This window comes from Cebus imitator, unplaced genomic scaffold, assembly GCF_001604975.1.
Source record: "Cebus imitator isolate Cc_AM_T3 unplaced genomic scaffold, Cebus_imitator-1.0 Scaffold81, whole genome shotgun sequence".
NCBI lineage: Eukaryota > Metazoa > Chordata > Mammalia > Primates > Cebidae > Cebus > Cebus imitator.
This window is the reverse complement of record NW_016107396.1, coordinates 840,021-857,648: the sequence shown is the minus strand read 5'-3', so window position 1 is coordinate 857,648 and position 17,628 is coordinate 840,021. Positions and strand designations below refer to the sequence as shown.

The following is a 17,628-nucleotide window of genomic DNA, read 5'->3' as shown; positions in this document are numbered from 1 at the left end:
AAAAAAAAAAAAAATTTATATGCAGTCTGAAGAATTTCCAAATAAAAAAGATTAACTACCAAATCTTTTTATAGCATATACTCCTTATATAAATCTAAATTACTTTGTACTTTTTTTTTGAGATGGAGTCTTGCTCTGTCACTTAAGCTGGAGTGCAGTGGCATGATCTTGGCTCACTACAATCTCCACCTTCAAAGTTCAAATGATTCTTGTGCCTAAGCCTCCTGAGAAGCTGAGACTACAGGTGCACACCACCACACCTGGCTAATTTTTTTATTTTTTGGTAGAGACGGGGCTCACCATGTTGGCCAAGCTGGTCTCAATCTCCTGACCTCAAGTGATCTGCCCACCTTGGCTCCCAAAGGGTTAGGATTACAGGTGTGTGCCACAGAGCACAGCCTGAATAATGTACTTTTAAATGTAATTATTTTTGAATCTTTATTCTCTTAGTGTATTGTCCTATAAAAGCCCATGTTGCTTTTTAGATTTAAAAATGTATTGTTTTCTTACATACAAATCAGATATTTAAAAGATTTAATTAGCCTCCTACTGAGGATTTTCTTCTTGAAATTACTTCCATTAATCTATTATACATTGAATAAATGATCTGTTTACAATTCCCATCTGTTCTTCCCTCAAATATGACCCTTTCCACTGCCACAATTTTCTGCCAGAGTAAAGTAACAGGGTGAATTGCATAAATTCTCAATGAAACTTGGTTTGAGATCTGTAACATAAAATGACTTCCATTTGACATGACAGAAATCAATCGTTGCCATTTATACATGTTCAGCGGATTATTATGATTATTTTTTGATTCAGGAATGGACCAAACTTATTGTAGCCAGATGGAATACATGACTGATTATTTTCCCAGAATAAACTTCTACATGTACGAAGGGCCTGCCCCCCGCATCCGAGCTCGTAATATACCTCATGACTTTTTTAGTTGTAAGTATGAAGACACCTATACGAAAAAAAGGGTAAAACTGAAAATGAATAACCATAGTCCCCTAATTCTGAGAGGATGTTGGGCTTGTCAGACCCTCTGCTGGCTCCTTGAGAAGACCACACGGAAATAAGTGGGAAATTCCCATGCTTAAGTATAGTCTATAAGGTCTATGGTAACATCTAATATTGTTAGGTTGAAGTATATCCTACTCTGTTCTAAATGCTAAAATAATTCTTTACTTGAAATAATTTTTAATCTCATTATATCAGATCATAGTTATTAATAAATGAATGTGTGAAGTTCGCCTGAGTAGTTCACATTCTTTGTAATTGTTCAGTATCAATTGTAATGTCATTTATTTCTTTTTCTTTTGAAACAGTTAATTCTGAAGAAATTGTTAGAAACCTCAGTGTAAGTATACAATATTCTTAATACATATATTTAAGTTAATGCAATGACCTTAATCTGGGTTTTGAGAAATTCATATTCTACTTTTCTAAGTCTAAGCTACTTGGAATTTATTTTTTAAACCTTCCATCAACATTATTTTATATGAATATTAGCTGCTTTTATCTTAGTTGCTTTCATTTTGGAGCTGACACATCCACAGAAATTAGTTTGCAGTAACAGAAGCACTAAATCCTGGTGTATATTGAAAGGGCTGATGTCCCATTCAAAAGGGTTGCCTTAACGAGCTTCAGGTGGCATCATCTTCTCGTTTTTTGTGTGGCTAATATAAGAGGATAGTGAATTACACCTCTTACAGATCTTTTTTTTACAAGTCAAAAAGATAATCTCTTTACCCCCTAAGTATAATTGCAACTGCTTTTGATTGGTTCCCATGTCCCAAACTGTAAGTGAATGAGTAGAGAAACTTCTAGATATCTTAAAGCAATATTTTTGAAAGTGTAATTCACTACTCCTGGAAAGACCTGGAATGGTCTTCTATAATAGTTTTATTTATTTTTATTTATTTTACCTTTACAATGTTTGCTGGGTTTTTGTTTTGTTTTGTTTGTTTGTTTTTTGAGAAGGAGTCTCACTCTGTCACCAGGCTGGAGTGGAGCGGTAAGAGCTCAGCTCACTGCAACACCTTCCTCCTGGGTTCAAGCCATTCTCCTGCCTCAGCCTCCTGAGTAGCTGGAACTACTGGCATGTGCCATCATGCCCAGCTAACTGTTGTGTTTTTAGTAGAGACAGGGTTTCACTGTGTTGGCCAGGATAGTCACAATCTCTTGACTTCCTGATCCACTCACCTCGGCTTCCCAAAGTGCTGGGATTACAGGCGTGAGCCACCACACGCAGCACATGTTTGTTTTTATTAACTTTTTTTTTTTAAATCAACTTTCATTTTAGATACAGAGGGTATATGTACAGATTTGTTACATGGGTATATTGTGTGAATCTGAGGTTTGGAATATGGATCCCATCATCTTGATAGTGAGCATTGTATTCAATAAGTAGTTTTTTAAACTACCCAACCCCTCTGCCCTCTAGTAGTCCACAGAGTATATTGTCCTGTACTTATGTTCATGTGTGTTCAATGTTTAGCTCCTACTTATAAGTGATAACATGCAGTATTTGGTTTTTTGTTCCTGCATTAATTTGCTTAGGATTTATGACCTTCAGCTCCATTCATGGTGCTGCAAAGGACATGATTTCTTTCTTTTTTTATGGCTGCATAGTATTCCATGATGTATATGTACCACATTTTCTTTATCCAAGCTACCATTGTTGAGCACCTGGGTTGATTCCATGTCTTTTCTACTGTGAATAGTGCAGCAATAAACATGAGTGTATGTGTCTTTTTGGTAGAATGGTTTATTTTATGGGGAGGGGGGCGGGTGGGGTATTTGCCCAGTAGTGGGATTGCTGGGTATCTTTGAGAAATCTCTAGACTGCTTTCCACAGTGGCTGGACTAATTTACACTTCCACCAACAGTATATAAGTGTTCCTTTTCTCTCCAGCCTCACCAGCATCTATTATGCTTTCACTTTTAGTGGTGGCCATTCTGACTAGTGTGAGATGGTATCTCATCGTGGTTTCAATTTGCTGACAAAAACAAGCAATTGGGAAAGGACTCCCTATTTAATAAATGGTGATGGGACAACTACCCAGACACATGAAGATTGAGACTGGACTCCTACTTTTTGCCATATACAAAAATTAACTCAAAATGGATTAAAGATTTAAATGTAAGACCTCAAACTATAAAAATCCTTGAAGGCAATGTAGGAAATATTCTTCTTAACATGGGCCTTGGCAAATAATTTTCGGCTAAGTCTCTAAAAGCAATTGCAACAAAACAAAAAATAGACAGGTGAGACCTAATTAAAGTAAGAGCTTCTGCATAGCCAAAGAAACTATCAACAGAGCCAACAGAGAGCCTATAGAATGGGAGAAGATAGTCACAAACTACACATCCAACAAAGGCCTAATATCCAGAATCTACAGGAAATTAAAACAAATCAACAAGCAAAAAACAAATAACCACATTAAAAAGTGGGCAAAAGACATGAACAGATGCTTCTCAAAAGAAGGCATATAAGTGGCCAGCAAACGTGAAAAAACACTCAGCTTCATTAATTCTCAGAAAAATGCAAACAAAATCTCAGTGGCATAGTTTTTATAGTTAGATATTTAACATATATTCATAAATATATATCTATTACATGTAATTAATGAGTTCACTATTATTTGCAATACGACTGTAACTATTTGAGTACAGGAGGTATGCAGTTATAGGCTTACCTTGGTTTATTGTGCTTCACTGCATTGTGCTTTGCAGATGTTGCATTTTTTACAAATTGAAGGTTTTGTGGCAACTCTGCATTGAGCACGTCTATCTAGAGCCATTTTTTTCAACGGCATGTGCCTGCATCGTGTCTCTGTGTCACCTCTTGTTAATTCTCACAATATTTCAAAATTTTCATTATTATTATATATGCTCTGGTGATCTGTGATTAGTTATCTTTGATGTTACTATTGTAATTGTTTTGGGGCACCATGAGCCCTAACCATAGAAGATGGCAAATTTAACAGATAAATGTTATGTGTATGCTGATTGCTCTACAAACTGGCTGTTCCCTGTCTCCCTCCTGTCTTCTGTGCTCTCTATTCCCTGAGACATACAATATTAAAATTAGACCAATTAGTAACGCTACAATGGCTTCTAAATGTTAAAGTAAAAGGAATAGTTACACATTTCTCATTTTAAATCAAAAGCTAGAAATGATTAAGCTTAATGAGGAAGGCATGTCGAAAGTTGAGATGGACCGAAAGCTATGCCTGTTGCACCAATTAGCCAAATTGTCAACTCAAAGGAAAAGTTTTTGCAGGAAATGAGAAGTGCTATTCTAGTGAACACATAAATGATAAGAAAGTAAAACAGCCTCATTGCTGACATGGAGAAAGGTTTAGTGGTCTGGTCAGAAGATCAAACAGCCACAACAATCTTTTAAGCCAAAGGCTAATTCAGAGCTAGACCCTAACTCCCTCTTCAATTTTATGAAGGCTGAGCAGGTGAAGAAGTTGCAAAGGAAAAGTTGAAAGCTAGCAGAGGCTTGTGAGGTTTAAAAAAAGAAGACTTCTGGCCAGGTACAGTGGCTCACGTCTGTAATCCTAGCACTTTGGGAGGCTGAGGCGGGTGGATCACTAGAGGTCAGGAGTTCAAGACCATCCTGGCAAACATGGTGAAATCCTGTCTCTACTAAAAATACAAAAAAAAAAAAAAATTAGCTGGATATGGTGATGGGTGCCTGTAATTCCAGCTACTTGGGAGGCTGAGTCAGGAGAATTGCTTGAATCCGGAAGGCAGATGTTGCAGTGAGCTGAGATCGCGACACTGCACTCCAAACTGAGCAAATAAGCAAGACACTGTCTTAAAAAAAAGAAGTCTTCTCCATAACATAAAAGTGCAATGTGAAGCAGCAAGTGTTTGTGATGACATAGAAGCTGCAGAAAGTTATCCAGAATATCTAGCTAAGATCATTGACGAAAATGGCCACACTAAACAACATATTTTCAATTGTAGAGGAAACAGCCTTCCATTGGAAGAAGATGCCATCTAGGATTTTCCTAGCTAGTGAAGAGAAGTCAGTGATTGGCTTCAAAACTTTCAAAGGACAGGCAGACTCTTTTATTAGGGCTAATGCAGGTGATGACTTGAAGTTGAAGCCAATGGTCGTATACCATTCTGAAAATCCTAGGGCCCTTAGGAATTATGCTAAATCGACTCTATCTGTGCTCTGTAAATGGAACAACAAAGCCTGGCTGACAGCTCATCTGTTTACAGCGTGGTTTATTGAGTATTTTAAACTCACTGTTGAGATGTTCTGCTCAGAAAAAAAGATTCCTTTCAAAAGATTGCTGCTTATTCAGAATGTACCTGGTCACCCAAGAGCTGTGATGGAGATGTTCAAGGAGATGGATGTTTTCATGTCTGTTAACACAGAATCTATTCTGCGGGCCATGGATCACGGAGCGATTCTAACTCTCAAGTCTTATTCTGTAAGAAATCCATTTCATAAGACTATCGCTGTCATAAATAATTATTCCTCTGATGGATCTGAGCAAAGTATTATAAATTGAAAAACTTCTAGAAATAATTTCACCTTTCTAGATACCATTAAAATCATTTGTTATTTGTGGGAGGTCAAAATATCAACATTAATAGGAGTTTGGAAGAAGTTGATTCCAACCTTCCTGGATAACTTTGAGGGATTCATGACTTCAGTAGAGGAAGTAACTGCAGTTGTGGTAAAAATAGTAAGAGAATTAGAATTAGGAATGGGGCCTGGAGCTGTGACTGAATTGCTGCAATCTCACGATCAAACTTGAACAGATGAAGAGTTTCTTCTTAGGGATGAGCAAAGAAGGTGATTTCTTGAGATGGAATCTAACCCCGTGAAGATGCTGTAAACACTGCTGAAAAGACAACAAAGGATTTAAAATATTCCATAAACGCAGTGGGTACAGCAGTAGCTTTGAGAGGATTGACTCTAATTTGAAGGAAGTTCTACCGTGGGTAAAATACTGTAAAACGGTTTTCGCATGCCATAGAGGAATACTTTGTCAAAGGCGGAGTCCACTGATGCAGAGAACTTCATTGTTGTGTCATTTTAAGAAATTCCCACAGCCACCCCAGCCTTGAGCAACCACCATTTTGATGAGTCAGCAGCCTCCAACACTGAAGCAAGATCTTCTACCAGCAAAAAGATGACAACTCACTGAAGGCTCAGAGGATCACTGGCATTGTTAGCAATTAAGTATTTTTAAATTCAGGTATGTACTTTTTAGACATAATGCTGTTGCACACTTAAAAGATTACAATGTAGTGTAAACATGACTTTTATGTGCACTGGGAAACCAATTGATACAGCTTGCTTTATTGCGGTAGTCTGGAGCTGAGTCCAAAATATCTCCAAAGTATGCCTGTGGAGTACAATCTATGAGGATGGAGGGTGAAGGACTGCAGATAAACCCTGAGCAAAGAGTGGTTAATATAATCTGGGACGCACGGCAAGTTTCAAGTAGAATGCCCATTAGGGCAGAAGAGTGATGATCACTCTGTTTTCTCTCAATACCTTCTAGCACGCTGATCTTGAGTAAACACTGCAGAGTTCTTGCCCCCCCTTCTGGTAAAGTGTATACATGCAATGTGTTCATACTAAGTGGATGCGTGGTTAAGGATTGGCAACGTGTGGCCTCTCTAAATCCACATATGGTTTTCTTTTTGTTTCATCACCTCTTGATCCCTGTAGCAGAAACTCTGTTGGTGAGGAAGGGCAAATCTCTAACAATCCCAGTGGTGCAAGGGGATTGTGTACCGCGGGCTTTGGAAATCCACTGCATGGCATCACAGATATGGAGTGGGCTCGGAGATACAGAGCCCCAAAGAAATGGACTACCATTTCACGTAGTCCACCCTTCCCAGGAAAATATTTCATGTGGTAGCACAGTATTCCCAGCAGTGCTGTTCTGTGGGCCTATACTGAGCTTATTTTGGACAGACATAACCAAGCATGAAGTGGTACTGTTTTAAGTTCCACGACACTCTGACTGCATGAGAGACATCATTACCAACTGTTTCTGAGATAAAATGTCAAAAGCTGGACCCGATGCAGTGGTTCATGCCTGTAATCCCAGCACTTTGGGAGGCTGGAGCAGGCAAATCACTTGAAGTTATGAGTTCAAGGCAAGCCTGGCCAACATGGTGAAACCCTGTCTCTACTAAAAATACAAAAATTTAGCCAGGTATCGTGGCAGATCCTGTAATACCAGCTACTCTGGTGGCTAAGAGGCAGGAGAATCGCTTGAACCTGGGAGGCGGAGGTTGCAGTGAGCTGAGATCATGCCACTGCACTCCAGCCTGGGTGATAGAGCAAGAATCTTTCTCAAATAAACAAACAAAAAGGCAAAAATTGTATCTCAACTCTGGAGGCTTCATTCCAAATTCTCAAATGCAAAGAATACTGGTACTTTTTTTTTCTTTTGAGACGAAGTCTCACTCTATCACCCAGGCTGGGGTACAGTGGCACAATCTTGGCTCACTACAACCTCTGCCTCCCACGTTCAAGTGATTCTCCTGCCTCAACCTCCCAAGTGGCTGGGATTATAGGCACCTGCCACCACAACCAGCTAATTTTTGTATTTTAAGTAGAGATGGGGTTTCACCATGCTGGCCTCCCAAAGTGCTGGGATTATAGGCGTGAGGCACTGTGCCCGGCAGAATCACTGGTGCTTCTTCGTAGGTAGGCAGCTTGCCTTCAGTTTTCTCTGGGTTTACTCTGTCTACACAAAGGCCAGGAAAGTGTGATGGATCACACACAGGGACAAGTTGTAGTTAGTCCCTTGCACCTTGGGGGAAGCTGCATACTCAGCAGCTGCCACCATGTGCCTGCCTGGAAGTTACAAAAATACTGGCTGAAGAAAGAAGTGGTGATAAATAAATCAGGAGAAGCATAAGAAGCCTGGAAAATATACCAAAATAGGCAAGAAAAAAACTGGCAAAACATGTGTGCAATATATACTTTTGTTTTCCTCTTTCATTCTACAAACTCTCCTTGCTCTCTCATTTCCTATATTTTATTTATGAGATATTGTGGTTTAAAATAAATGAGAAAATGAGGAAGTAGGAAAAATTTCATTTCCTTTGTTTATGTTTTTCTTGTTTCTCAAAATGGTCATGAGGGAGAGAAACTTCCTTTGTAGTTCTGTTTCTCATTTCCTCATTTTTTTTACACAACTAGATACCAATGTGATCTGCATTTCTATAGTTTTAAAATGTGCCATATAGTTACAGTCATAATTATTAAAGAAACAAAATTTTACTCCAATTTGTAAGGAATCCGCGGATTTTTCACAAATAGGGAGACTATAATAGGTTTCAAAAGCCATTGACTTGATTGGAAAACTAAGCAAATGTAGGTAATTTAAAAGATAAATTGAGTCTGTTGGAAAGGACTTTTTGATGCAATTAAACTAATTTTTAATTTTTTAACTCATATTTACTAATAAGGTATATATTTTTATATGTAATGTAGACTCACAAGTTCTTGTCATTCTAAATCTAGATGTCTGCCCATTTTCTGTTAAAAAAAGAGAATAATTTATTGTGGTTATATATATATATATGTATATATATCTCCAAGAATAAAAACTGAAAACGTTAACTCACAATTTAAATCAGAATTTTTAATTATAACTTGATTATCCTTTCAATGATAAAAGTAATAACTAGGGAACCTGACCACATTGATAATAGGTTTAATATTCCTATTATATTAGCCAAGCTTAAATCCCTTTACTTTTAAAAGGTGCTTCATAAATTGACTCAGAAGATGAAATTTTAAAATTAATTTGCATATCTTATGTATCACAAGTAAATAATTACTCATTTTTCAGTGCCGAAAACCCGATCAGCATTTCAAACCCTATTTGACTCCTGATTTACCAAAGCGACTACACTATGCCAAAAATGTCAGAATAGACAAAGTTCATCTCTTTGTGGATCGACAGTGGCTGGCTGTGAGGTTCGTGTATCTGTTTACTTATCTCATAATGCTTTAAACAACCAACTGTCATTATAAGTCTACTTAACCTTACCCTGCTATTATCATCACTGTGAATTTTCTTGAGCATTGACAATTTCTTGACCTTTTGCATGCTATTTAGCAGTTCTGCATTTAAAGTTATTGTTATTAGATTGCTGATGTTAACATCCTTATCTTCACAATATAGATGAGAATGAGGAGTAGGGCAAAGACTATGTTGGGAGACTGTAAGTGCCAGTGCCTTCCTATCCCCACTGTGCTGTACATGAAGGCAGCAGACAGATGGCATCAGTTGTCCGTCAGCCTGATAGTGAGTGACTGATTAGACAACTCTTGTTTTGAGACAGTGTTTCACTCTTGTTGCCCAGGCTGGAGTGCAATGACACGATCTCTGCTCACTGCAACCTCTGCCTCCTGAGTTCAAGCCATTCTCTTACCTCAGCCTGCTGAGTAGCTGGGATTATAGGCATACGCCACTGTGCCTGGCTAATTTTTTGTGTTTTTAGTAGAGATGAGCTTTCTCCATGTTGGTCAGGCTGGTCTTGAACTTCCAGCCTGAGGTGATCTGCCCCCCTTGGCCTCCCAAACTCTTTAAGACCTTTGTCATCTTTGTGGCTTTTATAAAAGAGCACATATACGGCTGTAAGACCAAGCCAATGAATTTGTTGTAACATTTATTTCTTATTTCTATCTCTTTGTAGTTTATGTTGATTATTGACCATTTGCAAAATATAAATGTGCTGAGAGAAAACAAAAACCATTATGACTCACTCCATCTTAAATAACCAATTAAATCATTGATTCAACAACATTTTATTGTATGCTTGCCAGGTATGCACCAGGCTCCATTCTAGGCATTTGAGATACAGACCTGATTCCTGCTCTCATGGGGCATGTACTACAGTGGAGAAAACTGGAAATAAGCCAGCAAACAAATAAATATACACTTTGCAATAGCTAAACTGATCATTCCTATTTGTGTATTTCATACCAGCATTTTTTTTTCTCATGCCTAAGTAGATACAAAAAGTATCTGGACTTTATGGCATTTTCTGGCCTATTTAATATGTATAAATGCAATGTCAAGGGGATAGAATGACAATAACAATACAGTAGCTAAGAGATATGTTTGTCAAGAAAAAGGAGATGACACTTTGGGAGGCTGATGCAGGCAGATCACTTGAGGCCAGGGTTCGAGAGCAGCCTAGACAACATAGCGAAACATCTCTACTAAAAATACAAAAATTAGCTGGGCATGGTGGTGGGTGCCTGTAATCTCAGCTACTCAGGAGGCTGAGGCAGGAGAATTGTTTGAACCTGGGAGGCGGAGGTTACAAGTGAGCCGAGATTGTACCACTGCACTCCTGCCTGGGCGACAGATCACGATTCCATCAAAAAAAAAAAAAAAAGGAAGGAAAGAAAGAAAGGAAAGGAAAAGAAAGGAAATGAAAGGAAGAGAAGTGAAGGGAAGGAGAGGGGAGGGGAGGAGAGGAGAGGAGAGGGGAGGGGATGGGGAGGGGAGGGGAAGGAAAGGAAAGAGGAAAAGGAAAAGGAAAAGATGAAAAAAGACAAGGGACAAGGGAGAAGGGAATTAGCCTCCTCAATTTTCCTCAAGGGATGAGGAACTGGGGATTTGGCTAAGCCTATTCTACAAAACTACCTGGAAACACCTGCTCGTCTGGAGAGTGCAGTTTCACACTAGTTCACTAGATGGCACTGACTCCTCTCTTTGGGATCAAAGTTTATCTATACAAAGGGCTCTTTGTATAGATGGGCAGCTGTGCTGTGGCTCAGGACATTTTCTAGAAAGTATTTTCCTTAAATATGTGAAGCAAATTAAGCTCTACTAATAGGAAGTAGGTACAATTTTTAGTAATTTAGGTATGTAATATATAAACAAATATATATTTAAATGGGGATATGTTCTCCAAGTATTTACTGTTTAGAGTCTGAGACCAAAGAAGTTAGGTCACTGGTACGGAATGAGAAAGGGCTATAAAGTTAGAGTTCGGCCACCCAAATACCTCTGGGTATCATGCATTAATACCCAATCTCAAATGATGAGCTGTTTGTTCTTTTAAAACCCAGCACTGAAATGTTAAAAGAGCTGTAGCCCAAGAGTTCAAGGCTGAGCTCCCCACCTAGCTAGGTTGTAGGAACTTGGAAAAATTAATATCTTAGAGTCTCATTTTCCTCATCTGTAACACAAGATTGGCCTAGTTTTATTATCTTCTTTCCAGTAACATACAAAGTAAACTAACTTACATCAAAGGAAATTTTGAATACAGCCTAAACATGAGAGCAAGTGAAGAATCTAATCTGATAAAATCCTGGGTTCACTCTCTCTCCAACTCTGAAAACACAAGCCTCTAGCTACTTATTTTCTAGTGAAAATACATCATCTTTAGTAATAATGTGTATTATTTGATAACAAGCCTAGATCCCCTTTGCACAATTATAACAAACTTCAACAGTTTGTATAATCTATTTTCATCATTATCTTCATCTTTATTTTGCCTAAAATGTGTTAGATTTTACTAATTTGGGGAAGCCTAATGTTTTGATATAGTAGAAGTCTTACTAAAGTGCTTTTTTTTTTTCTTTTGTCCCAGCCCCGCCCCTCTAAAGTGCTTTCTCAAAAGAATGTGAATTTTAGCTTTTTATTTTGGAATAGCAACCAACAAATACATTTCAGGCACCTTTTTAAGAACTAGAGATAACCAACAAAGTACCCGACCAAAGGATTTTGTCCAGGTAGGAAGATAACAGCGATAATCAGGTGGGATAAGTACTACACTAGAACCAAGTACAAGACTCAAGGAAGCAAAAATTACAGACCCAGGTGCAAATGTCAAGTAGCATCAAACAATGCTTCCTGGTAGGGGTGGTTGCTGATCGGGGTTTGGAAGACTCATGATGGGATAGGATTCATATTGCCATACATATCGCCAGGTCTGTGCTGTGCAGTCTGCCTGTTGAACAGTGGCATCCTGCCAACAAGGTGAGTGGGAATGGAGAGTGAATCTTTGCTTAGCTCACCAAGCCTTAATGGGGCTGCAATGGCAGGAGGAAGGGGACCTGTTTTTGTTTTTGTTTTTTCCAAGAGTACCATCTGCTTGCCAAGGCTTGAACACTGCCAAAAGGCACCTTCTGGTTTTTTGTTTCGTTTTTTTGTTTTTGAGATGGAGTCTTGCTCTGTCGCCAGGCTGGAGTGCAAGTGGTACATTCTTGACTCACCGCAATCTCTGTCCCCCGGGTTCAAGTGATTCTCCTGCCTCAGCCTCCCGAGTAGCTGGGATTACAGGCCCGCGCCACCATACCCAGCTAATTTTTGTATTTTTAGTAGAGATGGGGTTTCACCGTGTTGGCTATGATGGTCTCGATCTCTTGATCTTGTGATCCACCCACTTTGGCTTCCCAAAGTTCTGAGATTACCGACATCAGCCACCGCGCCCAGCCTGAGCACCTTTTTAAAGCGAGCAGCAGCTCTAGAGAAACGAAGGGTAAGGAGAAGGAGGTAGATTTCCAGATGGAAGAACTAGCTTTCAGCAGTTGCAAGTAGTTTTGTATTTCTGGAGCACCGAGTGCATGAAGCCTTCATGTGTATGAAGGACCTTATCTGAAATGACTAAGGAGCGTGACTTTGATCTCGAAGAAAGTAGGCCGTTGATAGATATAGGTGGCTTGAGATGAATATAATGGTATTTGCTTCTGGAGAGTTCCTTTGAGGTGCTACATGAACTAGGATGGTCTAGTGTAGTGGTCCCCAATCCTTTTGACACCAGGGACTGGTTTCGTGGAAGACAGTTTTTCCAGGGATGGGGTGGAATGGAGGGATGGTTTCAGAATGATTCAAGCACGTGACATTTATTGTGCACTTTATTTCTGTTATTATTACTTTGTAATATATAATGAAATAATTATACCACTTGCCGTACTATAGAATCAGTGGGAGCCCTGAGCTTGTTTTCCCGCAACTAGACAATCCTATCTGGGGGCTGTGGGAGATGGTGACAGATCATCAGGCATTAGATTCTCAGAAGGAGCATACAACTTATATTCCATGCATTTGTAGTTCACAATAGTGTTCCTGCTGCTGTGAGAATCTAATGCCACTGCTGATCTCACAGGAGATGGAGCTCAGGTGGTAATGCTCACTGGCCTACCACTTACCCCCTGCTGTGTGGGCCTGGTTACTTACAGGCCACAGGCAGGTACAGGTCCATGGCCCACAGGTTGGGGACCCCTAGTCTAGTGTGAAACAGGAAAGCTTGTTAGAAAGCTATGTAGTGGCCCATTCCTGGGTGTGATGGCAGCCCCAGGGGAGCCTATGAAGCTATGGGGATGGTGAAACTGGATGGAGTGTATCACTGGGAAGGTATTATGGTTCACTGAGAAGCCACAGTTCCTGGGATAGTCTTGCTTTTATCGTATTCGGTCCTACATTTGTTCTCATTAGAACATGGGCTTTTATTTCCAGCAGTGTTAAATAAGATTAGGGGTGTGTGTGTGTGTGTGTGTGTGTGTGTGTGTGTGTGTTTATGTGTGTATGTCTGAGAGGGAAGATTCAGAAGTTCTGAAGGCAGGATGATCAATTCGGGAACTTGTTCAGGTCAGAGGTAATGAGGATCCAGCTTAGAATGGTGGCAGCAGGCCAGGTGTGGTGGCTCATGCCTGTAATCCCAGTACTTTGGGAGGTCGAGGCGAGTAGATCACCTAAGGTCAGGAGTTTGAGACCAGCCTGGCCAACACAGTGAAACCTCATCTCTACTAAAATACAAAAATCAGCCAGGCGTGGTGGCAGGCGCCTGTAATCCCAGCTCCTCAGGAGGCTGAGGCAGGAGAATCGCTTGAACCTGGGAGGCAGAGCTTACAGTGAGCCAGGATCACGCCATTGCCCTCCAGGATGGGCAGTGAGACTCTGTCTTAAAAAAAAAATGGTGGCAGTAAAAGAGGAAAGGAAAGAACAAACAGGAGAGACACGCACAGGAAAGCCGGGGCTTGGCAATTGATCTGGCATCAGGAGAGAAGCCTTGCTCATCTCCCACCTGTGTCATTACCCAGCTGCGGTAGAAAACCCCACCTTGATTTCAACTGTGTTAATTAGACATCAGGAAGATAATGGAGAATTTGTTCCAAAATATTTCATACAGGACTTGGAAGTTGAGCAAAATTATGACAGATAAAATCAACTCATTTTCCAAGTGCCAGCTACTATTGTTCCATATGTAACTTCCAGAGCCACCTTAATGATCGGAAGACATAAACATGAACATGAACGGGTAGACAGCAAATTTCCAGTTTTTACTTGGAAATAAATAGAAAATAGAGCTTTTCAAACAATATTTTAATCTTTGTTTCTGAATGAAATTTTGCAACATTTACTATAGTTTTTAAATTGAGCTGGATTAGGAGATGGAAATATTTTTTAAAAAAACAGATGTTTCTGAAAATAGAAAAATAACCATAGGATGAACATTAGAAAATTTACCAAAAAACTTAGTTCAGAAAACCTTTTTGTTTCTTTCATTAATGAAAGTTCTAGCTTTCCACACAGAATTTAAAACTCCTACTAAATAATTCCAGTAATATTGGGTAACCAAATATCTATGCAGTAAGAATAAAAACATTTATTTATTTATAAATGTTAAAAAAGCATTATTTATTTATAATAAAAAAAATAAAGGTGGAGTCTTGCTATGCAATGGAGGTTGGTCTCAAGCTCCTAGGCTCCAGCAATCCACCCGCCTTGGATTCCCAAAGTGCTGGGATTACAGGTGTGAGCTGAGAGTGCTGGGATTACATGCCCAGCTGAGAATAAAAACACTTATTAAAACCTATTGTTGGGGCTGGGCGTGGTGGCTCACACTTGTAATTCCAGCAGTTTGGGAGGCTGAGGTTGGTGAATCACTTGAGGTCAGGAATTCCAGACCAGCCTGGCCAACATGGCGAAACCCCGTCTCTGCTAAAAACACAAAAAAATTAGCTGGATGTAGGGTCCCAGCCACTCGGGAGGCTGAGGCAGGAGAACCACTTGAACCCAGGAGGTGGAAGTTGCAGTGAGCTAACACCACTGCACTCCAGCCTGGGTGACAGAGCGAGACTCTGTCTCAAAAATAAATAAATATATAAAACCTATTGTTGGCATAGTTTTACCCTATGCCAGCAATTTTATTGGAATTAACTAAGATAAGAACATGACGTGACATCCTTAGGGTATCAAATTTCACATCTTTACGAAGCAGGCTTGTCTTGCTTTCCCCATTCCGGGTACTTACCTTGCCTCTTCTTTCTTCCCTCTACTGGGTAGAGTTGAGTGAGTATGGACTGGTCAGAGTTGCGATTTATTTTTTAATTTGTGATTTTTGTTTTCTATTTAAACTGAATTAGAGTCAGTTATGTTTTTTTTTTAATGTTGATATTTTAAATACACTAAATTACTTCCCTGTTCTTAGTTGAGCTGTCAATCTAAAAACAAACAGAAACCCTGTGTGTGTGTGTGTGTGTGTGTGTGTGTGTGTGTGTGTGTGTCTGTATTTGTCCCTGGGGTGAGAGGTCGGGGTGGGGAAGACATGAGAGAAACCTTTTAGGGCCAGCCTTGGGAAATGGGAGTCCTTTGTTCCCTTCAGATAACAAATTTGACCCAGTATAACATTGTTGCTTTAAAAGATCTACATTCATTTATCGCTATTTTCCAAATATGAAAACCAGCTACTTATAAAATTGTTAACACTGCTCAATTTAAAAAAGTATTAAAATGTAGGCAAAAACAAATTAATTAAATTTGAAAAGTTATTCAAATAATAAAACATCAGCCTATGGAAGAAAATTGCAAAAGGTAAAGATAATAATAATATAATAATAATAATCTCTGAATTTACAGAATATACTAGCTTCTTTTTACCAAGTACGGTTACGTGTTGTATAACAACATTTTGGTCAACAACAAACTGCTTATGCGATGGTGGTCCCATAAGATTTTAATATATTTCTACTGTAACTTTTCTATGTTTATATGTGGTTAGATACACAGCTACTTACCATTATGTCACAACTGCCTACAGCATTCAGTACAGTAATATGCTGTACAGGTTTGTAGCCAGGAGCCATAGGCTAGCTCACACAGCCCAGGTGTGTAGTCGGCTGCACCATCCAGGTTTGTGCAAGTGCACTCTGTGATGTTCCCACAAGGATGAACTTGCGTAAGAACGCATTTCTCAGAACATATTCCTGCCTTAAGCAACACATGACTGGGTTATAATGAACTTGCCCTGCCTATTCTTTATACATGCTTTCATATTATTTTCCTAGACATCTTCACTGGTAAACAGAAATTGATATTTTTCCCCAGTTGTAAAGATTTATTTCTAAAGCATTTAAATGCTAAAATAACATGTTAACCAAATTATTCTTCAGCATGTAGTCATTGATGGGTAAAGGTACACACATGACTTTGAAGACAAATTCATTTTTTAAAAAATCTGTGCTGGCCAGGCACAGTGGCTCATGCCTATAATCCCAGCACTTTGGGAGGCCAAGGCGGGCAGATCATGAGGTCAGGAGATCAAGACCAGCCTAGCTAACGCGGTGAAACCCTGTCTCTACTAAAAATACAAAAAAAAAAAAAAAAAAAAAAAAAAAATTAGCTTGGTGTGGTGGTGCACGCCTATAGTCCTAGCTACTTGGGAGGCTGAGGCAGGAGAATGAATCGCTGGAAACCGGGAGGCGGAGGTTGCAGTGAGCTGAGATCATGCCACTGCACTCCAGCCGGGCAACAGAGCGAGGCCTTGTCTTAAAAAAAAACAACAAAAAACTGTACCTTTATTATTAGTCTTTAGTTGGTATCTAACAGGCAGAAAGTTTTAAATTCTATTTATAGATCCTGGAATTTTCCTTTCTTCTCTCCTACCCTTCTGTTTCTTCCATTGTGGTTATGAATTTGAGCATGAAAATAAATATGTTTATGCTGTTGTAGATAGAAAAATTTACTTATATAAAGGCAGAAACTATATGAAATTCATTAAAGCTTACAATATGGTCTCATATCAATATATTGATCAATGTGTAATAGTATTTTTTCTTTATAGGAGTAAATCAAGCACATATTGTGGAGGAGGCAACCATGGTTATAACAATGAGTTTAAGAGCATGGAGGTAACTTGCTGCTTTTTTTTTTTAGCTTTTAAGTTCAGGGGTGCATGTGCAGAATGTGCAGGTTTGTTACATAGATAAACATCTGTCATGGGAGTTTGTCCTACAGATTATTTCATTACTCAGGTGTTAAGCGTAGTTATTACTTTTTTAAAAAAAGATATGTATTGCACACCTATTTTATTATAGGCTATGTTCAAGACTCTTGAATACATCTATGAACAAAGCAGATTAAGATCCTGCCCTCGGCCGGGTGCGGTGGCTCAAGCCTGTAATCCCAGCACTTTGGGAGGCCGAGGCGGGTGCATCACGAGGTCAAGAGATCAAGACCATCCTAGTCAACATGGTGAAACCCCGTCTCTGCTAAAAACTACAAAAAATTAGCTGGGCATGGTGGTGCGTGCCTGTAGTCCCAGCTACTAAGGAGGCTGAGGCAGGAGAATTGCCTGAACCCAGGAGGCGGAGGTTGC

At 39.4% G+C, this 17,628-nt stretch overlaps 1 protein-coding gene across 1 annotated transcript in view; it reads left to right on the top strand.

The window, feature by feature from the left end:
* Positions 1-17,628, top strand: part of ENPP3 (ectonucleotide pyrophosphatase/phosphodiesterase 3) — a 94,958-nt gene that overhangs the window by 48,930 nt on the left and 28,400 nt on the right. The window contains exons 13-16 of the mRNA XM_017533239.2: positions 823-951; positions 1,332-1,363; positions 8,859-8,986; positions 17,095-17,161. Coding sequence (XP_017388728.1) covers positions 823-951; positions 1,332-1,363; positions 8,859-8,986; positions 17,095-17,161 — 356 coding nt within the window. The remainder of the gene's footprint in view (positions 1-822; positions 952-1,331; positions 1,364-8,858; positions 8,987-17,094; positions 17,162-17,628) is intronic.